General features: G+C 39.9%; 4 protein-coding genes across 4 annotated transcripts; all 4 read left to right on the plus strand.

Annotated features, from left to right (window-relative positions):
* Positions 1-320: 320 nt before the first annotated feature.
* On the plus strand, positions 321-2684 carry LOC146367751 (aquaporin FA-CHIP-like). The gene is made up of 4 exons (XM_084913002.1): positions 321-747; positions 1438-1599; positions 1735-1815; positions 2087-2684. The coding sequence occupies exons 1-4, from the start codon at positions 385-387 to the stop codon at positions 2261-2263; spliced, it is 783 nt and encodes a 260-aa protein (XP_084769128.1). The 5' UTR covers positions 321-384; the 3' UTR covers positions 2264-2684.
* An 8140-nt stretch (positions 2685-10824) lies between these two features.
* Positions 10825-12356, plus strand: LOC146367752 (aquaporin-1-like). The gene is made up of 4 exons (XM_084913004.1): positions 10825-11281; positions 11588-11746; positions 11927-12007; positions 12111-12356. Exons 1-4 carry the CDS (start codon positions 10919-10921, stop codon positions 12276-12278), a joined length of 771 nt encoding a protein of 256 aa, XP_084769130.1. The 5' UTR covers positions 10825-10918; the 3' UTR covers positions 12279-12356.
* Positions 12357-12383: 27 nt separating this feature from the next.
* LOC146367753 (aquaporin-1-like) lies at positions 12384-14514 on the plus strand. Its single transcript, XM_084913001.1, has 4 exons — positions 12384-12837; positions 12950-13108; positions 13984-14064; positions 14167-14514. Exons 1-4 carry the CDS (start codon positions 12469-12471, stop codon positions 14353-14355), a joined length of 798 nt encoding a protein of 265 aa, XP_084769127.1. The 5' UTR covers positions 12384-12468; the 3' UTR covers positions 14356-14514.
* A 4297-nt stretch (positions 14515-18811) lies between these two features.
* On the plus strand, positions 18812-27898 carry thoc1 (THO complex 1). The gene is made up of 21 exons (XM_084912999.1): positions 18812-18893; positions 19106-19179; positions 19327-19387; positions 19492-19561; positions 20065-20183; positions 20277-20325; positions 20410-20505; positions 20656-20738; positions 20818-20891; positions 21000-21108; positions 21210-21344; positions 22242-22342; positions 22438-22504; positions 24455-24505; positions 24629-24699; positions 24843-24938; positions 25108-25173; positions 25262-25345; positions 25505-25652; positions 25754-25838; positions 27496-27898. The coding sequence occupies exons 1-21, from the start codon at positions 18846-18848 to the stop codon at positions 27771-27773; spliced, it is 1965 nt and encodes a 654-aa protein (XP_084769125.1). The 5' UTR covers positions 18812-18845; the 3' UTR covers positions 27774-27898.
* The last annotated feature ends 87 nt before the right edge of the window (positions 27899-27985 follow it).

Here is a 27985-nt window from a genome sequence, read left to right on the forward strand (position 1 = left end):
GTTTTGTCTCTAAAAACCTCACAATAAAAGGCTTTGCCACAAAACTGTAAATGTTTGCATGAATGGAAAATGTACCTTTGGATGTAGCTATTTAAAGATCCTGTCCTATTACTCACGAAAGTCCAAAGACCAGAAAGTACTGCACAGGGAGGTAGTGGGAGAGGGGCCAGAGGACAGGGAGAGGAGGGAGGGAGGGCGAGGGAGCAGAGGGAGGGATGAGAGCCCAGTCTTTTGGATTTCTCATTAATTCAGTGTGGCCCTCTCTTTCAGTTTTTTAAAGCCCGCCCACTAACCATTATCAACCCAGGCCTTATATATGCAGCCTGTTGCTGTTGTTTGTGAGTACATCTTACAGAGGACCAGCTCAAACCCACAGCTGCCAAAATGACAGAGTTCAAGAGCAAGGCTTTCTGGAGGGCAGTTCTGGCCGAACTGGTTGGGATGACCCTTTTTATTTTTCTCAGCATCGCCACAGCTATTGGGAACACAAACAATACTAATCCAGATCAAGAGGTGAAGGTGTCACTGGCCTTTGGACTTGCTATTGCCACTCTGGCCCAAAGTTTAGGCCACATCAGTGGAGCCCACCTGAATCCTGCAGTCACCCTCGGGATGCTTGCCAGCTGCCAGATCAGTGTGTTCAAGGCTATCATGTACATTATTGCCCAGATGCTGGGCTCAGCCCTAGCCAGTGGCATTGTGTATGGAACACGGCCTGAAAACAATACTGCACTGGGGCTCAACGCTGTAAGTATAAACTTTATCTTGAGTTTCAAACATTTCTGCATTAATAGCAAAAATAAAAGCACGGCGATGCGATGATGCAACAGTGTGTATTTAAAGTACCTTCACGGTGAAAACTGAAACTTTTACAAGGATGTAAGTGCTGAATTGGCACTGATTATGCAGTTCTTGGGACATTCTGTCAATACTTATTAATGAATAGTGATGACACATTATTATTAAAGTATGCCATGCTGCAACAGCTAAAAGAAATAGGAAATATATATAGTGTCCACCCACTTGTACTTTGGCAATCTGTTTCTGGAAATTGAGGTTTTGAATACCAGAATTCTTCACTTAAATTAATGAGCAGTTATTACTTAATGCTACACCACTCTGTAATTAGCACCCACAGCTCTCTCCTTACTGAAAAACAACACTGGTAGGACCTGATATCACCCAGCCCCACCCCCCACCTCAAGAAGCCGCACAGCTCCACTTAATGTGAACAACAATAACCACGTTTTCCACGAAAGAAATATGAACAAGCAATGTGGTACTTTGCAGCACTGCCAGATTGCTGTCAGGCTTCCTGGGCAATGCCAGGAGCTACTAAATAGGAAGTGGTTGTGCTAGGAAACAATCTATCTATCTGACAAAGTCTGACAAAGTCTGACAAAATGTTGTTTTGGATTCCTCCCTTAACTTTCACAGCTCAACGGCGTCACACCCAGCCAAGGCGTAGGCATAGAGCTTTTGGCGACCTTCCAGCTGGTGCTGTGTGTCATTGCGGTCACTGATAAAAGACGGCGTGATGTCACCGGCTCTGCACCCTTGGCCATTGGCCTCTCAGTCTGCCTGGGACACTTGGCAGCTGTAAGTTGCACTTTAACGCCATCGTCAGTCATATATAACTTATAAAAAGAGAACCAGGAGCAGAAATGGCAGGATTCTGCTCCTGCTGATGATATTCTCTCACGTTGCCTATTTGTTGTTGTTGATTGACTGCAGATCAGCTACACAGGCTGTGGCATCAACCCTGCTCGCTCCTTCGGCCCGGCTTTGATCATGAACAATTTTACAGACCACTGGGTAAGTCAGAGGGGGGGAATCACTTTACGCATACCTCACATTTTTTCTGCATGCATATTATATGTCAAGCTTAAATAATTCAATAATTCATCAGCAGACAGATGCCTCAATTACTTGTGAATCTTCCTGCATGTGTTAATCAGTTACAGCTTTCCTATTGTTTTGCATTTAGAGAGATCGACTAAAGTAAGCCTTTTGACCATGACCAGAATCTGCTTTTCTCTTTGTCTTGTAATGATGCCAGACATTGATCGAAGCTCTCCCTTTGTAGGTGTACTGGGTGGGTCCAATGTGTGGTGGTGTGGCAGCAGCTCTTCTGTACGATTTCTTGCTTTCTCCCAAATTCGATGACTTCCCCGACCGCATGAAGGTGCTGGTCAGCGGGCCAGTGGGTGACTATGACGTCAACGGAGGCAACGATGCAACTGTGGAGATGACCTCAAAGTAGTGCTACGCAAACATGAAATGCTATTGTAAATATCTATACTCCTGTACAAAAGCATTAGAATTTAGTTTAGTATGTTAGTGTTTTTTTTCTCCTGTTTTAAGGTAACCAATGAGGATTGTGGTCAACAGGTCAGTTAGTGCTTCCTTCCTATTTTGCTCATGTTTTTGGCCAAGCACCAGTTTTTTATCCAAAGTGCCGCTGAGACAAGTTAACTCTAAAATTCCCAACAGAGTCGAGTGTTAATGTTTGTTTTTACAATATCAGTATTCCAGGTTGAGCCATTTTTGTATACATATTTCTATGAATCTTTATCACGTTTTATTTCTGATGGATAATGTATTGTGTGTGCACTTTTGAAACACCTCTCACTTTTTTTAAGTAAAAGAAAACACTGGATATTAAAAAAAGATTGTGTTCTTTATTCCAGTGCATGGATTTGATTTTTCTTATGGAGTCCGATGACCACAAATCTATCATGCATACAGGACCTCCTATGAAAAATGATGATATCCTATTACTCTGCAATCCTCCTGCAGACACTGTGAAATCCGAAAGCTCTTTACACACAAGTTCATTTGTGAAAATGGAATATGTAAGCAATGCTTCAACTAAAATAACTGTTCTTAAAACCAGATTTTACAGAATGATGAATTAGCTGATATTATTATTTAGTTGTGTAAATTTCTTCACAAATTTTTAAGCAATCTGAGTAACCTTGTGGCAAAGAAAGGTTTAGTTTAGCATCCTGGCTTTATTTAAAAACAAATGATTTTCTAATAATACTGAGTAAATACCACTCAGAAACAATCATAGATGAACAATTTCAAAGTGCAATAATCTAGAAGACTTTAAGAACAACTCAGATCAAAACTGATGGGACAGGACATTCTTTTAACGGGGGCATTTTTGCTTGCAAACCTAAAGAATAACAATAGCTCTTATTTGGATATATATTATATATTTAAAGCTACAGTTTCCAGAAATTTGAAAAAGGCAAAACAAAAAAAAGAGAGAGAGAGAAAGTTGACCTCCTGTGTTTCATCTCTTTTACAACCCCCTCCCAAAAGTTAAGTACAAGGTGAACTGCTAAAAAATGTATAATGACTTAAAGTTAGGCGCAGCCTCTGAATTCCTCTCTCCTGGATGGATGCCTGGTGCTGCAAACTAACTGAGACCACGGGTCTTCCTTCCGATGTGGACTTTGGCTAAAGTGGCTGATTTGCGAGCTAGGTGCACAGGAAGTCTTGTTCCAGGTCCCAGCTTGGAATCAAGAAAGAAAGAAAGATAGAATAGGACACTTTCTTTTCCTGTAATTTTACACGTTTACTTTTTCATGCTAACAGATTTCTTTCATTTACTACAGCAATATTTTTTTATCATTTAGAAAAACTGAGATGTAAAGTGGAAATTGCACTTCTTTTTCTTTAAGATCAAAGCGGGCTGCATGTGGCCATGAAATGAGTTTGATATCCCTGCGTTTTAATGAAACTCATGTGAAAGAACTGAATGTGATTTAGTGAAATACAGAGTTTGTGTTATTAAGTATTTGAAAGTTAGACTCTGATGAAGCTATGTTGCAGGGCAAAGTCCAACAATGGTAGGAAGCAGGAAGTGAGTGCAGATGCTGGTGGTGGCAGAGATGAAGAAGTTGGACAGTTGAGGAAGAGACGAGGAGGAAGTGGGTTGCACAAAATGTGGGTCTGCAAAGCAGACAGGAAAGAGGCTGATTAGCTCGCAGAAGGTGGGCAAGAAAAGGATTGGGCCACAGTGATGACTACAAAACAGATTTGGTGAGAAACAAAAGTGATGTAAAGAATAGGCTAGCAGCCCAAACACCCAAGCATGCAGACAGTGACGTATGAATACAGATTTTCCTTGTTCAACTTACACTTTCACTTAACATTTAGATAAAGTTGTGAAGGGAAACATTTGACCAAAATGAGTCCAGTATGGAAAATCACCCCAAATTGTGACACTGAGTAAAACGGACACACCTGTTTTCTTGGGTTTTGCGCTGCCCAGCTGTTGTTGATTACAGATGGAGGGGTTGTGCTTTCAGCAGGTGAAGCACTGGCAGTTTGCTGTTGCGTGTGACAGTTTTGATCCAGCAATCAAGGCTCCTTTTTACTGGCTGCAGCATATTGTTGAGCTTTAGCACAGGAGGCTGGGATTCATCTTCTGCTGTGTTCTCCCCAAAACGACAAAGTGGTCTCTGCAGTACAAATTTGGGAGTTGCTGCACAGGGTTTAACTTATCAAAGTGCATTTTGTCCCTGAGCTTTTCTCAACCTAAACCTGCAATATGGGACAATCACTGACTTTAAAAAAAAAACAAAAAACATTCAGTACGGTGAAGATGTATGTATTGATTGCCCTGCCCTTCATCAACCGAAATGATGGTGGTTGTTTTGTTGACCAGTGGATCTATAGTAACTCATTCATTGCATGACATGCTATTTAATATGTAGGGATTCGTATACAGGTCACTGCTAAGAGGTTAAGACTTCTGAACCACTCACTAGACAAAAGAAAATCAATCTCTTAAAGTCCATTCCTGAAAATACAATTTTAAAAACAACCCAGAAACTAAAGCAAAATCTCTTCATCCAACTGCTTTGTGCATAAAGTCTATGTGCATCTTACTTCAGTCGGATATATTGACGTACAAGGAATTTAAAATGTATAACCAGCATGAATCAGATCTATATTTGATAGCCAGATAAAAGGGTTTGGAGTTGTACTATTGATTAATCTTTCTTTGTTCTGTGCTTCGCTGCTGTCTCCTACAATAACAGATAACATCATTGTGGCTGGTGAGGGTGGTGATGGAAAATATGTCATATGTAGATAAGACTATTTGCGATTAGGATCCTTATTTAGAGAAAACCACTCAGGCTCAGCGAGAGTCTTTTATGCACAGACGCTTCAATCTCATCGTCTGGACCTGCAGATGAATTAATCGAAAAACAGAAACATATATAATGACAATTTAATCTTTTTTTTAACTTACTGTTTGATGTAGTTGCACTTCTTCTCTATTCACCTTACTTTCATTTTGTTCTTTCACCCATTTAAAGCAGCTGCGAGGAAAACCCTTTGAAGTTGTCAGTGCTGTTTTGCTCTGCCTAACAGACCAGCATACATATTGATTATATACTTGACTTGCTTCCATTTCTGCTTGATTAAATCATCTCTGTCCATCCTATAATCTGAGGCTGAGGCCTCCCTCTCATTACAAGCACCATAATAAATCCTCTCTGGGGTTCATTAGAGCAGCCACATCTTCATATGTGTTCATGTATATGGTATATGGAAGACAACATTTGTGGAAGAAATGCTTGTGTCTTATTTACATCTGAGTGCCAGGGGGAGTGAGGGGAGGATGCTCACATGATTGGCTTTGGTGGGCTCTCCACAGCCAGAAACAACACCGGTCATCTGAAAGGCAGATTTCTCTCTGACCAATCTACTGGCCTAAAACAAATTATATTCACTTTGTTGGAAACCTGTTCAACTACTTGTTAATGCAAATGTTTAGTCAAAAAATCACAAGGCAGCACCTCACTGCAGTTAGGTGTGGGGAAGAAAGGTGATTTATGTGACTTTAAACAGGGTGTAGTTGTTTGTGACAGGTGGACCGGTCTCAGTATTTCACAAACTGTTGTAAACGAGGATTTACAGAGGATGTCCCCAAAAAGAGACAATAGGCAGTTCACTGCAAGGAAATGTCTTGTTGACGTCAGAAGTCAGAAGCTAATAGCCAGAGCATTTCCAAATGCACAACATGTCAGGAGGAATGCTGACCCACATCCACCCATCTACATTAAAGAGACGGCTGTGGAGCGTGTGAGCAGCTACAAGTTCCTGGGTGTCCACATCTCCGAGGATCTCATCTGGACAACCAACTGCTCCAAGCTGGTCAAGAAGGCTCACCAGCGCCTCTTCTTCCTGAGGACTCTGAGGAAGAACCACCTGTCCTCAGACATTCTGGTGAACTTCTATCGCTGCACCATCGAGAGCATCCTGACCAACTGTATAACAGTCTGGTACGGGAACTGCTCTGCCTCGGACCGGAAGGTGTTGCAGAGGGTCGTGAAAACTGCCCAGCGCATCGCTGGAGCACCACTTCCTGCCATAAATGACATCTACAGGAAGCGGTGTCTGAAAAGGCCTGGGAAAATCATCAAAGACCCCAGTCACCCATCATATGGACTCTTCATCCTCCTGCCCTCTGGGAGGTGCTACAGGAGCCTCCGGACTAAGACCACCAGGTACCGAAACAGCTTCTTCCCCACAGCTGTCAGACTCCTGAACTCTGCCTCCTGACATCTGACCCACATTAAACTCATGGACTGAACATACACACACCCACAACCACCTACACACACACACAATGGACAACTGTACCCTCAAACTAGGGCTGCCACGATTAGTCGACTAGTCACGATTACGTCGACTATCAAAATCGTCGACGACTAATTTAACAGTCGACGCGTCGTTTGAAGCTTTGTAAGATCCCAAAAGACGCAGGAATAAGTAGTAGGATTTAAGAGTGTAATAACGTACTGAAACAGAAGATGGCAGCACTGCATGTACAAGGATGCCAGCTGCCGTTAAACCCCGAAGAAGAAGAAGCTGTGTCCCAGAATTCATAGCGCGGCCCAGCTCAGTTTCCAACAATGGCGGCAGCTAGTTAGTTTTAATATTTCTCTTATTATTCTTTCTGGGTCACAAAATAAACATTTAACATATTTTCAGGCGAGAATGTAGCTGTGTAAACCTCAAATATCTGCTCAGTTTATCAAGACACCACATATTTTCAAAAGCGCTCCGACGTTTTCGGAGACGTCTGTTACACACTAGCTAGATAGCTAGCCGGGGTTTAACGTTCACTAGAGCCGTGAGAACACCGGACTCCCGGCAAATCGTTTTCAAACCCACCGCTGTCTTTCGCTACTCAGGTTAAACATGATATATAAGTCACTTAAATAACTTACATATGTTATTGTTTGGCTTTTTTTCAGTATTTTATTTGTTCCTGAGTAAATCGTTTCGGCTGAGATTAAAGTTATAGTTTTTACACAGCTGAATAAACATCAAGCAGACAGCTGATTATTAGAAGTGTGAGATGCTCAGAATATACTCTGGAGTCCTGTTATATTTTAGATAGCAAGGAGCAGACGCCTGAGTTTAAGCTTCACTGAAACAATCTGCAAATTTCATTAAAATGTAATAAACTGTCATCTTGTCTTTATTTTTAGTTAGCACATACCTTAAGCACTTAAAGCTGTAAGCTAATGATAGTTATATAAGAGCAGATGCTGCTGGTGCAATAAGCTGTACGTTTTACGTCCAATGGATGCATGATCTGATTAGTCGACTAATCACAAAAATAATCGGTGACTAGTCGACTATCAAAATAATCGTTTGTGGCAGCCCTACCTCAAACACACAATAATAACATGGACTGAACCACCACTCACAACCACTAGCACTTTATATAGCCTCTGTAAAAATATCCACATATTTCACTTAACTGCACTACTGTAAATGCTGTATAGACAATCATTCTGTACAATACGATATTTATAATTCTACAACTGTTTACAACTGTTTATAACTTGCATAGTTCATATTTCTGTATAGCTTTTTATTTCATATGTCTGTATAGTTTTCATATTTATATCCTGTTCATAGCCTGTACATACTTATAGTTATAACATATTCATACCATACCTTCATACCGTGTACATTGTAACATACCCATAATAGACCCATATTTTGTACCCTCATACCTATAACAGACCCATTTCTGTAATATAGCTATATTATTGCTAATATATATATTGTAATATATCTATATTATGGTTAAAGCACTTCTGGATGGATGCAAACTGCATTTCGTTGCCTTGTACTTGTGACATGTGCAAGGACAATAAAGTTGAATTCTATTCTATTCTATTCTAATTCTAAACCTTGAATCAGATGGGCTACAGCACCAGAAGACCACACTACCATTTCTGTCAGCTAAGAACAGGAAACTGAGGTTACTATTTGGATGGACCCACCAAAATTAGACAGCAGAATGTTAGAAAAACGTTTCCTGGACTGATAATTCTTGATTTCTGCTGTGATATTTGGGCGGTAGGTACAAAATTTGTTGTAAACAAAATGGAAGCATGGATCCATCCTGCTTTATATTGATCCAAGATGGATGATCACAGCATACACATCTTCTAATGGCTCCTCCCAGCAAGATATTGTGTCATGCCACAAAGCTCAGATCATCTCAAACTGGTTTCCTGGACATGACAGAGAGTTCACTGTACACAGATGGCCTCCACAGTCACCAGATCTCAATCCAATTAATGGATTTTCAACTGACAAATCTGCAGCAACTACTTGATGCTAGCAAGTCAACATGGACCAAAATCTCTGAGGAATGTTTCCAGCACTTTGTTGAATCTATGCCACGATGAATTAACGTAGGTCTGAAGACAAAAGGGGGCCCGACCCAGTACTAGCAATTTGTACCTAAAAGAGTGTCCAGTGCTACAGCTGTTTCAGAAACATTTCATGCCATTTGGCTGTAAGCACTGTCAATTAATTTACAGCTATTTTTCTACTTTCACAAGAAAAAGTATTATGTGTATGCAGAAAGTGCACAGAGATACATTTTTAGGCTCTGATCTTGTTAGTCGTCACTCCACAAAAGGAAACCTCCACTGCCTGTGGAGGATGTTGGGCTTACAGCACACTACAGAATCAAGGAGTACCTTTAAAGATACACGTGTGCCAAAAGATAAAGACCTTATCTTTAAGGAAATAAAATATGGTCTGCAAGCACAGAGCTTAAAGAACAAGAAATGATAACCTCCTGTACCAACGTTTGCATTTACTTCAGTTCATTACATCTTAAAATGCTATCACGTGTTATTAGGGCTGTTCGATATAACGATATATATCGGATGACAATATAAAAACGTCTATGTTTCATTTTACGATATCGTTTGTTTCGTGGTGTCGCAAAATAAACTGTTTACGGCAATATTTTTTCATTATTTTGATGGTCACTGTAGTGGCTATATTAATTTCCTAAAGTTCTCTCTTTCTCTTATATTTAATATAACCACACTACAGACGGACAAGCGTTTGTTTTTATGCGTTGTCGTTAGCAACAACGACGATAAAAACACCGCGTGTCCGCTTGTTCCACATAAACCTTTCAAAAAAGAGCCGTCAGGTGCTAAAAAATAAACCTTAGACTCAAACGTTAGAACAGGCTTTTCCCCGCAGCACGCTGTGTAATAAATACTCACAAAGAAAACGGCGGCCGTTACAACTTATGTCTAAAAATGTATCGTTTCATGCATCGGTTAAAACACTCGACTCCAGGTACGCGACGCCCAGCTGGAAACACTTCACGCAAGTCAAGCTGCCCGAGATTCACAGAATTTACAAAAAATTTTACATTTTTGTGATTTATATCGTTATCAGACGATAGATGTCTTAATATCGGGATATGAGATTTTGGACATATCGCACAGCCCTACGTGTTATTCTCTTCTATATTAAATGTCATCCCAGTCATTCTAGCATCTTTCCTGGGTGAACATTCTTTATAGTCAAAACACATGTTGATGCTATCTCAGGCAGATTTTTATATTTTTTTTAAAGAAAAGAAAAAAGAAAACTTGAATTATAATGAAGTCAACATTAAAAACAGAAGAATCAATCAGAGTGATGTGCAAGTAAAAAAAAAACAAAAAAAACATTTGTTTGATGAAGAAAAATGCTGCCCAAGTAAAATGTGATTCTATGGAGGGCTTCTCATCCTTCTTTCAAAGATGAAGACAAGAAGCAGTGTGACCCTTTAACCTGCCAGCTCTTTCACACAGAAAAGCTGAACAAGGGGCTGGTTTCCTTGTCATGAATTCAAAAGCTCCTATTTCCTTCACAGTGGCAAATGACAGATGTTAACTTCAAAGCAACGTGCCCCTGCTCAGAATAAAACAAGTAGACTGAAAGATGGGGAAACCATTTAGCATGGCAGTAGCACCTACACCCTCCAGCCTATTTATTCTCTCCTTAGCGCTCCATCATCTTTTCTTGTATTTCTTTTAAAATTATCAGTCACTAGACATTTGAAAGAGTTTGTTTTGAATTTTTAATTATATTATTGTATTAATGCAGTAATGTATTTAAATGAAAATTTTAAAATGACTCAAACCTGGATAAAATGATAATCTTCAAGCTGCTCCTTGCTGCATGTGATATTTTTGTACTAATTGATACATTTTGCTTATTTAAACACTTTCTTTGTATTTCCATCAGATCCATTCAATTCCATTCAAAGTCCTGTCTTTTGAGCTGCTGTTGTGGTTTGCCGTCTTAAATGAGAAATGTAGCATCTCCTTCAGTAACGCTAGAAAAGCAATGAGCAGAGCAGGAGACCTGGAGGTCACGCTCACTGGGTGAAGCCCACATCTCTCAGCTGCTTCTAATTAGGCCTGATTTGTTAAAGGCACACACCTGATAAATGCCTGTGAATGTCACTCACAATTTCAGGTGGAGCAAAATTTGAGTTGCCAGATTCTGTAGCACGCAGATGCTCTTTGAAAGCTGTCTGTTATCACTGGACGTTATCTGAGTAGCCATGTCAGAGATTAAATCGTGGTCGTTTTGGAGGGCAGTTCTGGCGGAGTGCTTGGGAATGATCATCTTTATTTTCATCGGCCTCTCTGTTGCAGTAGGAGATCCAAATGATTTGAACCCTGACCGTGAGATCAAAGTGGCGTTTGCCTTCGGCCTGGCCATCGCCACGCTAGGAGAGTGCATAGGTCACATTAGCGGTGCACACCTGAATCCTGCCATCACCCTGGGCCTGGTGACCAGCTGTCGTATAAGTATTCTCAGAGCCCTCTTCTACATGTTGGCTCAGATGTTGGGGGCAGTGGTTGGCAGTGCCATTGTGTATGGTATCAGGGCAGAACATATTGATTCACTTGGCGTTAATGAGGTAAGGTGGAGTCCATGAGTTTCCAATTTTCCTAAATAATATTAGCCTTAATAAATGATATTTGCTACTTGGACTGAGTGGCATTCAAAGAATTGCCTTCAGCCTCGCTCGAGTGACAATTTTAACTCTTTGGGTCTGTTTGTAGTCTTAATGTCACATTTTAACGGTTTGTAGCAGTCATGCGAAACGATGAGCTCTGCCATCAGACAACAGATAAGCGCTGTATACCTGAGCATCATGCTTAAAATAATGGAAGCACTGTAGGGTATAAAAATCCTCTAATCCCATTGGTATTATCATTTCTAGCTAAATGATATCAGCCCAGCTCAAGGTTTTGGCATAGAGTTCATGCTCACTCTGCAGCTGGTTCTGTGCTTGGTGGCACTCCATGACAAAAGACGTGAAATTGGCGGATTTACACCTCTAGCATATGGCTTCTCTGTAACGCTTGGACATCTTGCTGGGGTGAGTACATGAAAACACTCATTTATTTCCCATGTCATTAATTTGGCAGATGGTTTCTCAATCTTGCAGAAGCCAACACAATAGATTAGCTCAGAGTGAATTGGCTGTACATCAGTCTTCCATGTAATCAGCTGATGTACAGCCAGGCAAGCAAGTGGTGTTTTCCTCTATGGGTTGCAGATCTCCTACACGGGATGTGGGATCAATCCAGCTCGATCCTTTGGACCTGCAGTTATACAGAAGGCTTTCAATGATCACTGGGTATGTATTGGTGATGCACGAGCTGAAAATGTGACCTTTTTCTAAGTCACTGGGCTTACAAGTCATTCAGATTGTAACTGATGTGGTTTCTTTGGTTTTTCAGGTGTACTGGGCTGGACCGATGAGTGCTGGAGTGGTGGCAGCGCTTCTGTATAATTATGTGCTGGCACCCAGTGACGAGAGCTTCAAAGAAAAAACTAAAATCTTGCTCTGCTGGGCCCCGGAACAGAAATGTGAAACCGAGCCCCTGCTGGAGGATGTTGTAGAATAATCAAAGGAGCCAGTCTGAAAACAAATTCTGCTATATCAAATAAAAAGAGAAAAGCTACACTTGTCTTTCTGGTGTTGCATGAAATCTTGCACAGCACAACATCTTCCTGTTTTGTCATTTCCCCTCCCCTCTCCACAAACTATAAATAGTGATGCATATACATGTTTTAACAGATTCTTAAGGGATAAAGATGACAGAAGTAAAGAGTTGGGCATTTTGGAGGGCTGTGGCTGCAGAGTTTGTTGGTATGTTACTGTTCATACTTATTGGCCTATCCTCTATTGTTGGAGTAGGTCTGGGCAATGATAAAAATCAGATGATTGCTCAGGAAATAAAGGTCTCGTTGGCCTTTGCACTAGCCATTGCCACACTGGCTCAGAGTTTGGGGCACATCAGTGGAGCACACTTGAATCCTGCGGTCACTCTGGGCCTCCTGGTCAACTGCCAGATCAGTGCACTCAGATGTGCGTTCTACATCCTTGCTCAAATGCTTGGGGCAGTTGCAGCCAGCGTTGTTGTGAATGGATATAAGCCTGGAGAATCTCTTGGTGTTAATGCGGTAAGACGTTGCACTTGTTTTGGTTTTCACACAACATAAACCAGCACATTCAGTCTAATCAAGCCCAACTCCAGTTGGACTAATGGGCAGTAATAACTGTTGTCTTTTGCAGCTAAATGTCAGTGTAGGAGCAGGTTTTGCCATTGAATTCTTTGCCACCCTTCAGTTGGTTCTGTGTATCATAGCAGTGACTGACAAGCGAAGGACTGATGTTACAGGCTCTGCACCCCTGGCTATTGGGCTGTCGGTGGGACTTGGGCATTTAACGGCTGTAAGTGAATCGCAATCAAAATCTGTATGAATTTTTACATGAGCAGCAGTCAGCTGATTGCAATCCATCCTCCTGAAATCTGTCATCTTAGAAGGATCAGGCACACATGCATTCATTTGATATAAAACTGTGCTCATAGCAGAGCATTAAAGGGTATTATTTAATATCAAGTTGAGGGTGAATAAATCGCTAAATAGCAACTGTTTGTCAAAGCATGCCTGAACCTTTTTGCACTATTTAAGCATCTTGATCATTTTTAAAGCAGCTTTGTTGTTGTAAATCAAATATCCTGTACAGTTAGTGTTGGTGGGTGTCTACAGTTTCTCTCAATTTACGATTCAAGATTTTCCCTACACTATGTTACACAATTCTGCAGAGTATTTCTTTGTGCGTCAGGGTGGTGTGGCAGGGGTTCAGCAAATCACAGTTTCAAAGGCGGCTACACAAGTGTCACATTGAGTTGAACACAAGTCAGCAACATATGTCGACTTTAATAAAAGTCTGGCAATAACCGTTTTAAATAGTGTTTGCCTGGAAACAACAGATGCAGATAAACAAGTCAGCGCCTTGGTTGCTGGTGCAAAAAGTAATTCAATGAAGCCTCTTAGGCTGTTAACAGCTTTCAATATCTTTGTAATTTAATACACTGTTTAAAAGAAAAATTTTATTGTGGTAAATCCGGCACATCTAAAACTCATTTTCTGTAGAGCTACTGCATTTCTTATGCATTTTATAAAAAGATATATGCAAGATTAGCCCCCTACCATCGTCTTTGTGTATGGATAAGATATTCCCATTCTAAATTATAACAAAAATGATTCCATCACATGAGTGTATTTACTTATAAATGATATGCTTTGTTTTTACATTTACAGATAAGTTTCACTGGATGTGGCATCAACCCTGCTCGTTCCTTTGGGCCGGCTTTGATACTGGGCAAAATGAAAAACCACTGGGTAGCCGTTTATCAAAACGCCTTTTTATCCAAAAAAAAAGAGCAATTTTCCTTATCCATTTCATTTTGTCAAAGATAAAACTAATTTCTGCTTTCGTTCCAGGTGTACTGGCTGGCACCGATGTGTGGTGGCATAGCGGCATCTCTTATCTATGATTTCCTTCTGTATCCACAAACACGCAACTTTAGTAGTCGCATTGGCATCCTGGTTCACGGTCCACAAGAAGAATATGTGGAGATAAATGGAGAGGAAAACAATAGTCCGGGGCCAAGTCACTGGCCAAAACAGTGAACAATGTGAAATTTTAGCTTTTCTATCTGTCAGCATTTTATTTATTTTTTTACTATACTTTAAAATGGCCATCAGTTTTATTCTTATTTTGCAGTGTGTGTCTTCACAATCGCCTGTTCTATGTGTTGTTTGAACAATGACTCCTTTAATAAAGATGCTTTTTAGTCACGTTTCTCTGTGTTTTCATATTCATACAGTTTGCTACTGGACAAAGTTCAAACTGAGGTCAGTGCATCCTCATTTGTTATATGTATTCACCAGAATAACGCAGTGTATGTTTACATCCCGCTGGCCTCGTTAGTGCTTCCTTTACAATGCATTCCAATCTGTATACATAATTTAGGTTTTTGGCAACAATCCCAAAATCATCCCGTTGCACCCGTGAAACAACACAAGGATGTGGATCAGTTAATTGCGCATACAAGCACGTTAAAATTCCTCGCAGCTTGATTAGATAACATGTGGCCATAATGGAGATTTCCTGTTTTGCCTGTGTCATAAGAATGTCCTTTCTCCATCTGTGCACGCGCCCCTCTCACATCCCATTTTTTATGGCTCGTAGATATTTGGTGGTCCCCACACCTTGGGCTAATCATTGAATAACCATCATATGACTTTAAACCCCACAGGTGAATGTTTCCCAACAGGAACCCCGTAATGTGGGGGCAGTCAGCCAAGGTTGTATAAATATATGCGTGAATTATTGTAAGCTTAAACACCAGTCTGGATGACTGCTGCGTTTGGATGCACATCCCCTCGTTTCTCGCTCCGTGTTGGATGATCATTAACAAAGTGTCCCTGTCCCAAATCATTTTACAATGCCATGCGAAGCGGTAAAGCACTTGGCAGGTGAAAGCCATGATGGAAAATCACTGCCATGATGATTACAAGACAACATGCTTAATGCAGCATAATGCATGATTTCAATAAACTCAAATGCTGGCGTCACAAGCTGCAGAGCCTGCAAAAGTAATTGTATTTCATTAAATTTAAATGCAAATACCAGAACAATCAGATAAAAATATTTATCTGTATTCAGTATGTGGTCGATGGCCCTCCTCACTATAAAGAGTAGTTAATACTATTCTTCTACATAATGTATACGAGAGCAACCACGTTCATTTTTCGTGAAGCTTGTATCGTGCATCAGTGGAAAACTCCCTTGATGGGTTTGTCTCCTTTGTATGACATGATGGCACTTCTTCACATTTTTCTTTTTTATGGTCAAATCGCAGAGGCTAGTCACATGACCACAGCTAGTCAAAAATCTCCTTCCTTTGTGTGCTTAACCTCGGGGGTCAGAGCATTGTGTTTAGCCTCTTGTTTTGAAGTTTGTCCCCAACAACACAGACAAAGCTCTTTTTGTTGCCCCTCAGGCATTTCTGTCTGAAAGTGTTCTGCAAATTATTTGGCTCCCATGTTGCCCCGATTATTCTTGGCATTGGTGAGCATTCAGCAGACCTCTAATTATATTTATCTAGACAAAATAAATAACAGAGACAGAATGTCTGACCTGGTTTAAACTGATTTCAGAGTGCAAAATGAATATTCAGCCCAAAAGCACCCAGAGAAAACCATCATTTTATAAAATCCCTTCTAACAATTTCAATGTGATGCCCTTCACTTGCAATACAGACATGAAATATGCACTTTGAGTGCTCAAGTAGAGTAGAAAAACACTATATAAGAACTGGTCCATTACTATTACCAATAAATGTAAAAGTGTTTATAGGTTATTAGTTTAGTCTGAGTGTGTCTTTTAAAGTAACTTTCACAAAGATCAGGCAACATTTAGAAACCAGTCAGTGCAAAATCCTACAAATTCAAGTGTTCACAAGCTTTCTTGTCACTAACTAACTAAGTGCTGGTCAGTTTGTGAAGCTTGTAGATTAGGTTGCCGGATTCTAATCTTCAAGCGAAAAATTTCTTACCAGTGCTTTCTGCTTTTTTGGCAAACATTCAAAAAAAAAACACAGCTGTGTCAGAAAGTGGGTGTTGCTGTGAGAGGGAGTGGAAAGGGGTTGCAGTTAGATATCTGGGGAACTGTGCACAGAAGCCTGTGTGAGAAACAAGGTGCCAATGAAAACTGCAGAGCAGCACACTTCTCACTTCCCCTTTTCATGACCAGTACGACTACGCAGTGTTTAAATGATCCCTCAGCTCTTTCTACATGACACTGCTGGCCTACATTTTCACAGCTTTTGAGTGTTTTTTCCAAACATCAGCACAACAATCGTAGAACCAGTTAACAGACATCATAACAACAGGGTTTTGTCAAAGGGAGTGGCTGGTCCCGCATCTACAGAACTCCACAAGTTTAGAGTCTTTGGCATGTAAATAGGCATTTAAGACGAGAGATCAACACAGGACACAGTGTTCATGCAACTTGAAATGAACGAAATGAAGGCAGAAGAAATGCACCAAACGCTCGCTGAATGCCCAAGGTGCAGGGGCATGCTATAACTCTAAAACAGGGGTGGCTATTAATATTGCCCACCCCTGCTCTATTATATCATCTTTTAATGCACAAACACATTACATTAGATACACATGCATTAACCGGATGCTTATTTTTCTTTATGATTTATGTAAATACAGAATAAAATCTGTCTTGTATTTTACGCCACAAAGTAATACTTAAAGCAGCTTCAATCTATGAATAAAACAATGACAGACTGGATCATTAATGACTGACATAACAGCTCACTGTTCTGTGTGACCTTTTGAACAGTAGATCATATCAACGGATTCAAGTCCCGCAGCCCAGTAGTTGCAATGTCAATTGTATGGCCACAACACACGGAAATGTTCCTTCACAAAGACACACATGCACAAAACACATCAGCATGACTGCAGTGACCTCCGTTAGGTACTCAGTAACACTGAATGCCAAACCTGAACACACTGGCCTGTCCCTGACCTGAACTCTAACTACGCAGGACGTCTTACAATAGAATTTTAATTTCAGTACCACCTCTATACTTCAGGTATAGAAATTAGGGGGAAAAAACACTAAAGGGACTTTGACCAGGAGAGAGTGAATGTCAAACATATAGGCTAAGAGCACACACATATACACATGCACCTTATGGTCCGTGTATGCAAATGGAAAATGATCTTTTAAAGGGTCCGATTTAGAAATTTAAATGGATTTACAAAGTTTAAAAACTTCATTGACGTTTTTATTATTTTATTATTTTTATTTTATTATTATTTTATTATTTTCATGCACATATAAAAGCATAAAGTATAAAGCTTGTTTGTTGTTCTTGACAAATTTATTTGAGTCATACGGAGAAAAATAATATTGTACTTTAGACCTCAAATCTCTTCATCTGATGGTTTTATGCATTTCTAGACCCACTGTGATCTGTAACGCACATGCAATAAGACATACTGTTGAATCTGAACTTATTTTATTGTTATCCAACTGATTCAACATGTTTTCTAAATAGATGGTCTAACAAATCGGAACTTTTGCTTACTTGAATTAAAGGTGCATTGTTATGCAATTGTTTTACTGCTCTGGCCCATTTGAGATCAAATTGCCTTATATGTGGTCCATTAACTAAACAGAGTTTGACACCCCCTGCTTTTAACTGCAACGTGGGACTAAATGGTATGAAACACTGCCACCTTCTGGACTAACCTGCATTGTGCCACTTTTAGTAGGAATCTACCTTTTCGTCCTTTTGCTCAGACTACATTCATGAAGAAACAGATAAAGTGTATATTACAAGGTAAGTTTTCTATTTCATCTGGAATTTTGCATTCAGCAAGAGATATTCAATTATTTCTTTCATACGTTTTGGTTTTGATATGACATTTAAGAAAGTCACATATCTCCCCATCACATCTTCATGCCCACTTTAGCATATGTGCATGAACTTCAATAGATAGTCTTTCATGGTTACTAGGCCTTTTTGTAGTGGCCAGTACTGACACATATTGCTACCCTTTGCTTTCAAGGATGTAGAGGGTAAACCACCTTGTATGTTTTCAGTTTTCTTCATAGCACAGAAAAGTTCAAATGTGAAAAAAAATAATCGAAAATGTAGAAAAAAAATCAAATCAGAGGAGACAAATAAATGAAAGTTTGAAAGGACAAAGGAGAACTTTTTACATACTCAGTGTATGCATGAGATTCGTGTGAACAGCCTATGTTATCTTCATCTGGTTATGTTCTCCAAAGGCTCCTGGACCTCCATTATTTCTTAAGTCCTTGTTATTATGACTCTTATGCACACTAAAAAGTGTTAGTTTACCAACTAGGCAAATATGATGTACTGTGAGGAAAATATTTTAAAATTACACCATTACCATAATAATTTGTATGATACGACTGCAATTGTTTTTAATGATGGAAAGTGCGCTGGAGACATAAATTTTTACATGGCACCTTGACTGTAATTCATTTATCTCGACCTTTTCCCCACGCTCAAAGAAACCGGAACAACTTTATCAGCACTTCCGGTTGCCAAAAAGAGACGATGTCGCCGTCTTCATTTAATTTTGTCGACGCTAAAGACAAATTTACGGTAAGAAAACACAGAACCTCAGCAACTTATAAATATATGTGCAGTCATATATTTTAGATCACAGTTGAAATCCTAGCCTGGGTTTGTTAATGTAGCATGTCGCATGTTGTTACTATAGCAGGTAACAGATGAAGCTAAGCTAACGCAGATGCTAACCAACGATGCCGTTTGTTTCGTAAATGTTTTCTTCTTCTATCTTCACACAATCTCAGGCGTCTGCCGTCCAGGCTTTGACTGGAAAAAGCATCAAACCTTTGATCAGTATTTTTAACCAGATCCCCGGCAAGTAAGTGAAGTTGTTAGTTCTTGCTAACTTATTGTAATGTAATGTAATTACTTATTGTATTGTAATCATTTCTGTTGGCTATTATAACCTATAATAATGGAGGAAGGTATGCAACCTTACTGATCGCTTGTTTTTCTCACGTTACAGTGAGGCGGAAAAGAAGACAACCCTCGATCAGGCTCTGAGGGGAGTTCTTGGTGATCTGATTGTAAGAAATGCTTTTTGTTTGTTTGTTTCTAGTACGCGTTTGTTCGCTTTAAAAAAATGAAATTACCCTCAAAATCCTCAAACGATATCTTCAAATGTTTCCAGGTTGAGCAGAAGGCGAGGTGTGATGACTACCTAGCTCTCATTTACCTGAGCATTGATGGCGTTACAGAAGGTATGTTACTCAACTAGAGGTCTCATAAGTAGATCCGGGTGATACACTGATTTTTAGGATTTAAAAAAAAATGAATAGTTTATTCCTTTTGTGCCAGGGAACAAAACTGTACCATAAATAAAAACAAAAACACTTTTGGATTAGTCTTTTAGCTCTTTAGTTCTCTATCTTTGAACATTCAGCCAGTGCAAAAATCTGTGACACAGGATATAAACATCAGCCACTGCCTTGTGAATGCCAAGTTATTTCCCATTAGTCTCATAGCATACATCACTCAAAATGAGCACATAGTAGCATGTGGCTGATATATGTGTGCGTCCCAATTGATACCATACTTTTATAGCCAAAGAAAATCCTTTTTGGACATATATGTGTGAGAAATCCCTTTTGCACATCTACTGAGGTGATCATTTTGCAAGCAGACTGCTCGGGTAATCTTCTGTAAGTCTTAGAGACAATGTGTCATGTATGAAGAAACTTAAAAGACTTGTGTTCCACTGCAGGTATCTGTTCTGCTACGACCCCTTTCGTCCTGCTGGGAGACGTGCTGGACTGTCTTCCTTTGGACCTGTGTGACAAAATCTTCTCTTTTGTCGAAGAGAACGTCTCCACCTGGAAATCTGTAAATAAATTCCAGCTGTTGAGTAAAGCCCCTCACAAATTTGCCCTGCGTTGATCACATGTTTACCAAAGCTGTGCTCTGTTTTTCTCACAGAACTCCTTTTACACTGCAGGGAAGAATTATTTATTGAGGATGTGCAATGGTAAAGAGCTTATCTCATCATTTTGTGACATATGAAGCTTTTTATCTTTAAAATGCAGAGCAATGTATTTTCCTGTCTGTGTAGATCTCTTAAGGAGGCTGTCCAAATCTCAGAACACAGTTTTCTGCGGGCGAATCCAGCTCTTTCTGGCACGTCTCTTCCCTCTGTCTGAAAAATCAGGTAAGAACAGCAGTATTTTATCATTATAAATAAATAAACCAACACAAGCCTTTTGAAGATGAGGTTTGCAATCATTCATGGCACTCTGTCAACCGCATTCACAGCTTCTCTGATCGAGTGATTGTTCTTTTTATTTTGTTTGCTTTCCAGGCCTAAATCTCCAGAGCCAGTTTAATCTAGACAATATAACAGTGTTCAACAAAAATGAACAAGAAAGCACTCTCGGCCAGAAGGTAAAGATCTGATTCTGACTCTGAGCACTTTAGAAGTAATCAAAAACTGTGAATGTTAAATGTGTTACTGTGTTTATAGCACACAGAAGAAAAGGAGGATGGTATGGAAGTGGAGGAAGGAGAAATGGGGGAGGATGATGGCCCTGCACCGAGGTAAGTTAAAGGCTTTCTCAAGAATAAATCACAAGGTTTGTTTCTTTTGTTTATTTGTTGAAGTAAACATTTTGATCGGCCCTTTATCTGGTTTAATTGTTATTGCAGCTCCATTCCAATCGACTACAACCTGTACAGAAAGTTCTGGACACTGCAGGACTACTTCAGAAATCCAGTGCAGTGTTACGATAAATTCTCATGGATGACATTCCTTAAGGTAATGCACCTTACTGCAGATGCCTTTCCTCCTCATTTTTAAGATGGCAAGTATCCAAGTAGATGATTAAAAGTCAACGATCACTCTTTTGTCTTACGCAGTACTCAGATGAGACTCTAGCAGTATTCAAAAGCTATAAGCTGGATGACATGCAGGCCTCTAAGAGGAAGCTGGAGGAGCTGAGAGCATCAAGTGGAGAACATGTTTACTTTGCCAAGTTCCTCACAAGTGAGAAGGTGAGAAGACTTCTTTTTAAATTTCCATGCTACACTAATTTAACCCATTAAAGCCTGAACCACAAAATAATTCCCAAAAAATTCACATTTTTTTAAACAATTTTTATTCAATACATTTGTTTGTTAATCTTAAAACAGTCAAAAACAAGGTACACTATTCATCAAGGTATTAATCAAATGCAATATACTTGATGTTAGAGGGTTAAGAGATTTAACACATCTACAGACTACACACATCTGCAAACTAGTGTTTGCTCTTTGTCTTTGCCTCAAGTGTTTTATGCGTGTCTGAGCATCTGTATCGGCCCCCGACCGCATGCCCTGCAGCTCACACTCACTCTCTTATATTTGGAAGTCTGCCTCACTCACAAGTCCTCTTGCAACATAATGTGCTAGTCCACACTGCCAAAGTTGTGTGTTGTTAAGCAGGGACTTAGTTTGTAAACCTCAAAGTTCTGGACCAAAACAGAGCACTGGGTAGGAGAAGGAAAACGGTAACGGCTGCCAGCTGTTTGCCTCTGAACAAAACTATCATCAAACATTTACACTTGTTGATAAGCTTTTGTTGCCTTTGGAGTAAGACAGTGAGTTATTGTAAGTTTGAGTAACATTAGTCATATCTTCACTTGTCAAACACACGTAGGATAAAACATAGACACGCAAACAAATGTTGAAATGGCTAACAACGTGTGGCGCTCTGACAACGTTTGTTCCCTCACTGCTGCACTGCAGGCTCCATATCCATGGCATTTACTGCTTGTTTTGCTCATGCTGTGTCATTTGCTTTACGTTTCTGAGTTTGTTGTATTTATCTACATGTCGCTGATCTCCATTAAATATTTGTAAAGATCGGAGTTGCACATTACCTCACTTTGTTTCTTTCGTCTTTATCTCCAGCTGATGGACTTGCAGCTCAGCGACAGCAACTTCAGGCGGCACATACTGCTGCAGTACCTCATCCTCTTCCAGTACCTGAAGGGTCAGGTCAAGTTCAAAAGGTGAGCAGTGTCTCAGTGCTGACCTCGTGCTGATAAAGTATTGGTTATTCTGAAGTCTTATTTGTATTGTTTTTAATATTTTTCTCCTCTTGCAGTTCCAGCTGTGTTCTGAATGATGACCAGGCTGCATGGATTGAAGAGACAACTAAACTGGTCTATCAGGTGAGTCCTAAGTTATGCTGACACACACAAATGTAAATCTATAAGAAATAAAATAGCCAAACTCTCTATAGAAGGAATTTAAATTTTAGTGGAGAAAAAAAATGTCACCCAACAAACCACCCTGAGGTTTGTGCAACAGTATGCTATATAGGTACCAAAATGTCACAGTATTAACTGGTTGCAACAGGTGGCTGCTCCTCATTGAGCCTGGTTCTCCTGGAGGTTTCTTCCTGTTAAAAGGGAGTTTTTCCTTCCCGCTGTCATCAAGCACTCGCTTATATCGGCTCGTCTGATTGTTCGGAGTTTTCTCTGAATTATTGTAGGGTCTTTACCTTACAAAGTAAAGCACCTTCAGGTGATTGTTGTTGTTATTTGGCGCTATTGAAATAAAATTGAATTAAACTGAATTAAATTATTCGTGTTGTAAGTTTAGGAGAAAACAAGCAAATTATTTCATTTTTATTTTAACAAATATCAAGTTCATTTTCAGATAAGTATTTAATCAAACAAACAAATAACCCTGTGTGTGTCTATGTTCATGTGTGGGCTTGTCTGTATGTGCAGTTGTGTTTATGTGTCTGACACTGGTACTAATCTGTGTGGAGCTTCATGAATCAGAGGTGGATAGCACATTTAAACGTGTGTGTGGTTTTTAATTTGAATACCTCCCAGATTGTTTGTTGTATGTTGTTTATATATTCTTGGGATTTTAGCTCAGTTTGTGAGCTAAAATCCCTGTGTGGGACAGGCAAAAGAGGCACGGCACGTTCATTTCACAACTGACATTTAGTTTTGTTTTGGTTTGGGGGTTTTTATCACAGCGGGTAGAACAAAAACAAAGGGAGTTTGCACTCAAGCATGAAAGGTGACAGCCGAGTCCACCCAGTTTTGCCTGCAAGAATGTGATCCCAGATATTGTAAACATTAGCCACATTGTTTTGGGGGCATTGTCATTCAGAAATGAAACCAACGCACTGGGTCTTCAGTTTGCTCTTGCAGCCAGCAGCAGAACATTTGGCATGATTTCCTCATATCTGACTTGTTTTCATTCTTGAGAGGAGATGACTCTGGGAAACTGCAGCTGTTCATTTGGAATTTAAAGTGTTGCTCCTGTGTTCATTCCCAAATGCATTTTTTTTTCTACTATTTGGTCCGCTGTCTGCAACAAACCATTTCAGTTTCCTGTAGGCTGGCCTCTTTTTAAGCCAGTGTTCTTGTTTTTATCCCTCTCTGCCTTGATTAGACTTAATTTTCCTTTTTGATTTTGGGGGCTGGATCAGGTGACCCTGAATCCTCTTTTAGTTATGCGGAAATAGGCCTAGGCTTCCGATGATGCACTGTTTCTTTTTCACTTACCTAGTGCTATAAAAGCACCTCTGTGTTTATACACTACTCTGCATTTCCACAGTGTGTTTTGTCCTGTCTTCATTCCCCCACCCCTAAAGAGTGGCAGCCTGGTTCTGCTGGAGGTTTCTTCCTGTTAAAAAGGAGTTTTTCCTTCCCACTGTTGCCAAGTACTTGCTCATACAGTTGGTGATTGTTGGGGTTTTCTGTGTTATTGTCGGCTCAGTGCCTTACAATATAAAGCACCTTGAGGCAACTGTTGTCATTTGGCCCCACTGAAGCCTTGTGCTTTTTGCTCGCAAGAATTACTGGTGTGAAGTTAATATTTAAACTTTGGCCACGTTTAATATGCATGCACCACTGTTACAATATATGATGTATATGAAAACACTAGGGAAACCCTAATAGGCTCAATCTAAGTGGATGTCACAACAAGCTGTAAATCCTAATTTTCTGTTCTGTGAAGGAAAAAAAACAGAAATGGTCCTTTCTCATATTTTGTGCTCACCTACCTACTATGTAAAAAAAAAAAAAAAAAAAAAAAAACAGTGGTGAATCATGACTTTCTGTTATAAATCCCCTTTAATCTGCGCTCTGCTCTTGCAGCTGCTGAGGGAGATTCCTCCTGATGGTGACAAGTTTGCTGCCATGGTTGAGGTAAGCCATGCTTTGGGAATACCAGTATGATTAAATGAAGCTTTTGTTTACGCGCTCACAGCTTGTCAAGTCTTTTGTTCTCTATACACTGGTCCCACTATAAATGTTCATTATCTCTGACAGCACATCCTTAACACAGAGGAGAACTGGAATGCCTGGAAAAACGAAGGATGTCCGAGCTTTGTGAAAGAGAGGTACAGCAGTGTAATGTTTTGAAGTAGCCGTTCCAGATAATCATTTTATTTGATTTAGGGTTTAGTCAGTTTTTACAGCAGCATGGAATGCTGGATAGCATGCCAAAGTAACAGGTGGTCCCACTTGTTTGCCTCTTTAACAGAACAGTAGATGACAAGCCCAAAAGACCCACAAGGAAAAGACAAGCTCCAGAAGACTTCCTTGGAAAAGGGCCAGACCGGAAGATTTTTATGGGAAAGTATGTGCTTGAATCTGGGGGTGGGCTGGTGGAGTGGTGTGAAGTGTGGTTTGGTTTTTTTGTTGGTCTCAGATTTCCCTCTGTATTGGTGTCCATCCTGCTGAAGTATTGTTGGAAATTTAGTGAAACTGTAAATTTTGGTCATTCAAGCTCTTCTCTTGTTTGCTAGTGATGAGTTGACCCGGCTGTGGAACCTCAATCATGACAACATGGAGGCCTGCAAGTCAGACAGCAGGTTAGAAAAGTCCTGAAATGAGTTCACGTTCGGCTTTTTGTATATACACCCTACATTTGTTATTTTACAACTGCGGCCTTTCTTTCAGAGAGTTCATGCCGTCATTGGATGAATTCTTCGCAGAAGCTATTGAACAGGCCGACCCAGCCAACATGGTCGAGGAGGAGTACAAGTAAGATGGCTTTTACAAAAATCTTAACCATGGAGGGGGAAAATCCACTATTCGATCTCCTACCTGAGACTTATTTGTAATTGTATTTCTTTTATTTACTTTACATATATTTACTATTTTCCTGATGTCTTTTATGTCTAATCCTGTAACTCCTTGTAGGGTTGTGCGAAATGCAAACTATGGCTGGCGGGCTTTGAGACTGCTGTCCAGGAGAAGTCCACACTTCTTTCAGCCAACAAACCAGAAGTTTAAGAGCCTGGCAGACTACCTCGACAGCATGGTCAGCAAGTTGGCCAAAGAGCTACCAGTAAGGATTTTATTTTATTAAAAAAAAGCAAAAACAAACTGTGAGTTTCCATAAGTCCATGAACCCATCCTTTTTCTTTCTTTTTTTCTCCGTTCATGAAGAAGGACATCCCATCTGAAGAAATAAAGACAGGAGAAGAGGATGACGATGATAATGGAGACAATCTGCTCAAAGACAGCAATGACAGTAAGTCATCACATGTTCTGTATTTCACTCTAGATGTTTCTGACTTCACATATGTTTGTGTGTGTCAGCACTTAGACAAGGAAACTATTATTATTATTAGATCATCCAAACGAAGGACCAGTGAGCTTATGTCATGGTGAGGTTCACAAGAATCACTACTCCTCCTACAGTATTATTTAGAATTTAATCAGACTTACATTTAAAGATCAACTAATGTGTCTTCAGCTGTGCTTAAGGTCAAGGTCACCTTTGTTGTTACACAGGAATCGCTACACCTTGATTGTCATGATTATAAATTGAGTGTTTGTGTGTATTTAGACACAAATTCTGTCATTGGGTTAATAAAGTCTTAGGTTACATTGGGTTCCCATGAAGAATGATATCACCCAGCATGAGGTTTCTCGATGTTGGTAAATTTTTGCATGCACAAAATGAATGAGAAAGAATCACTTTGGCACACATGTTGCAAACCAGTAGTGTGATGTTAGGAGGTGATGATCAGGATCTTAGTGATCATGATCATGGAGGAAATAGTCCTATTGGTTGGGGACTTCCTGTCACCATTATCCCAATATCAGTGACATGGCCAATGCTATCACATGATTTCATGCTTTTTTATTGCATTTCTTTTATTTATTGAACGTGTTGTCATAAATCTCCTGACAATTTCACCTGGTGGAGAATTGTTTTAATTTGTCCCGGATGTGACTGTTTGACTTCTCAGTAGATTTTAATTCTCATTATTTCTCATTCTCGAGCAACTACACGCTTCATATGTTACGCTAACCTGTGGTCGATTGTTGGATTTCAGTGAGGTCAGTGTTCTAAATCAAACAATCAAGATGTGATTGAAGTAGAAGACAAAAATATTCCATCCACTGTAGTTAATGGAATAGAGGCTCAGATGTAACTGGAGCGGCCCGTTCCCTGGAAGCTGATCACTGAAAGCCTTAATGTAAGAGCCAAAGATTTTTCAATGCAAGTGAAAGAAGCCATCATTAGGATGAAGAGGCAAAATAAATTGTAGCAATTAGTGATGTCTGTTTGAGATCCAGGTATTAAAAACAGTAAATTTAAAATTGTTAGTTTGTCTGATTTAATTTTGAGCCTCGACGAAAGGGAAGGAGCAAATGGGGGATCATTCATAAAAATAGCTGTTAAACCTCTTGAATTGTAGCTGAAACTCTATACTTCAATCACATTTTGATTGACTTTAAACCCACTGTGGTTTGTTAAGAGAGTGAAATTACAAAAATTGTGTCATTGTCCAAGTATCTATGGACATGACTGTACCAGAAAGAGCAGGTGTTACTGATTTAACTTGTACTACTATATGAAAGTGATATCAATGAGCTAAAATGCAAAATATTGGACTGAAACAGAATTTGCTTCTGTACCTTTCCCCTTAATAACATTGCATATTCAATTTAACTATCAGTATGTTTGCTTTCCCTCTTTCATACGCTTAATTTAAGATGATGAAAGCATGACCCTCAGTTCCAACTTCACACATATTTCCATCTTAATGTCTTTAACACAACTTGACCTCTGTATTTTACAAGCTCCCACTTCTCACAATGAATTGAGTTTGTGTTAGCGCAGTTCCAAGCCTGGAGCAGAGAGCTATTTATATCCTTCCTATTCCATTTTCTTCAAGGTCCAAGCATTCAGAGCAAACTTGTGACGAACCAGCAGATGGATGACGTAGCAGCCAAACTGGGCGCTCAGTGGAAGAACCTCGCTTCTCATTTTGAGATGAAGGCGGCAGAGTTGCGAGAAATCGAAACGGACAGCGAAGACGTCGACATGCAGGCCAAACTGCTGCTGGTGGCCTGGCAGGACAGAGAGGGAACACAAGCTACTGTGGAGAACCTGGTCGCAGCTCTGAACGCCACAGGTTTCTCCCAGATTGCAGACGGCCTCAGTGAGGCTTAAAATCTGTATTTCCATAACATTGTTCCACTTTTTTCATACAAAAATGTTGGAAACTAGTTTTTATATGTCAGATATTGGTTTTCCCCACTGTAGAGATTTCAATAAATGTTTTTGCCTTGTAAAAAGTTTGGTAGCACGTTTGTTTTGATACACAACAATCTCATTTTGGTGTAACACTTTATTTTCACCACCTATGAAACGAGTTCAGTCAA

This window comes from Perissodus microlepis, chromosome 18, assembly GCF_051167445.1.
Source record: "Perissodus microlepis isolate ML-2025 ecotype Zambia chromosome 18, ASM5116744v1, whole genome shotgun sequence".
NCBI lineage: Eukaryota > Metazoa > Chordata > Actinopteri > Cichliformes > Cichlidae > Perissodus > Perissodus microlepis.

Bases quoted from the DNA above. Each gene is read 5' to 3' on its own strand.
- LOC146367751 (XM_084913002.1), top strand. From the start codon at position 385: ATGACAGAGTTCAAGAGCAAGGCTTTCTGGAGGGCAGTTCTGGCCGAA. The intron at 748-1,437 runs GTAAGTATAAAC...TAACTTTCACAG, and splicing joins CTGCACTGGGGCTCAACGCT to CTCAACGGCGTCACACCCAG. The intron at 1,816-2,086 runs GTAAGTCAGAGG...CTCCCTTTGTAG, and splicing joins ACAATTTTACAGACCACTGG to GTGTACTGGGTGGGTCCAAT.
- LOC146367752 (XM_084913004.1), top strand. From the start codon at position 10,919: ATGTCAGAGATTAAATCGTGGTCGTTTTGGAGGGCAGTTCTGGCGGAG. The intron at 11,282-11,587 runs GTAAGGTGGAGT...TATCATTTCTAG, and splicing joins ATTCACTTGGCGTTAATGAG to CTAAATGATATCAGCCCAGC. The intron at 12,008-12,110 runs GTATGTATTGGT...TTGGTTTTTCAG, and splicing joins AGGCTTTCAATGATCACTGG to GTGTACTGGGCTGGACCGAT.
- LOC146367753 (XM_084913001.1), top strand. From the start codon at position 12,469: ATGACAGAAGTAAAGAGTTGGGCATTTTGGAGGGCTGTGGCTGCAGAG. The intron at 12,838-12,949 runs GTAAGACGTTGC...TGTCTTTTGCAG, and splicing joins AATCTCTTGGTGTTAATGCG to CTAAATGTCAGTGTAGGAGC. The intron at 14,065-14,166 runs GTAGCCGTTTAT...CTTTCGTTCCAG, and splicing joins GCAAAATGAAAAACCACTGG to GTGTACTGGCTGGCACCGAT.
- thoc1 (XM_084912999.1), top strand. From the start codon at position 18,846: ATGTCGCCGTCTTCATTTAATTTTGTCGACGCTAAAGACAAATTTACG. The intron at 20,739-20,817 runs GTAAAGATCTGA...CTGTGTTTATAG, and splicing joins AAAGCACTCTCGGCCAGAAG to CACACAGAAGAAAAGGAGGA. The intron at 24,700-24,842 runs GTACAGCAGTGT...CCTCTTTAACAG, and splicing joins CCGAGCTTTGTGAAAGAGAG to AACAGTAGATGACAAGCCCA.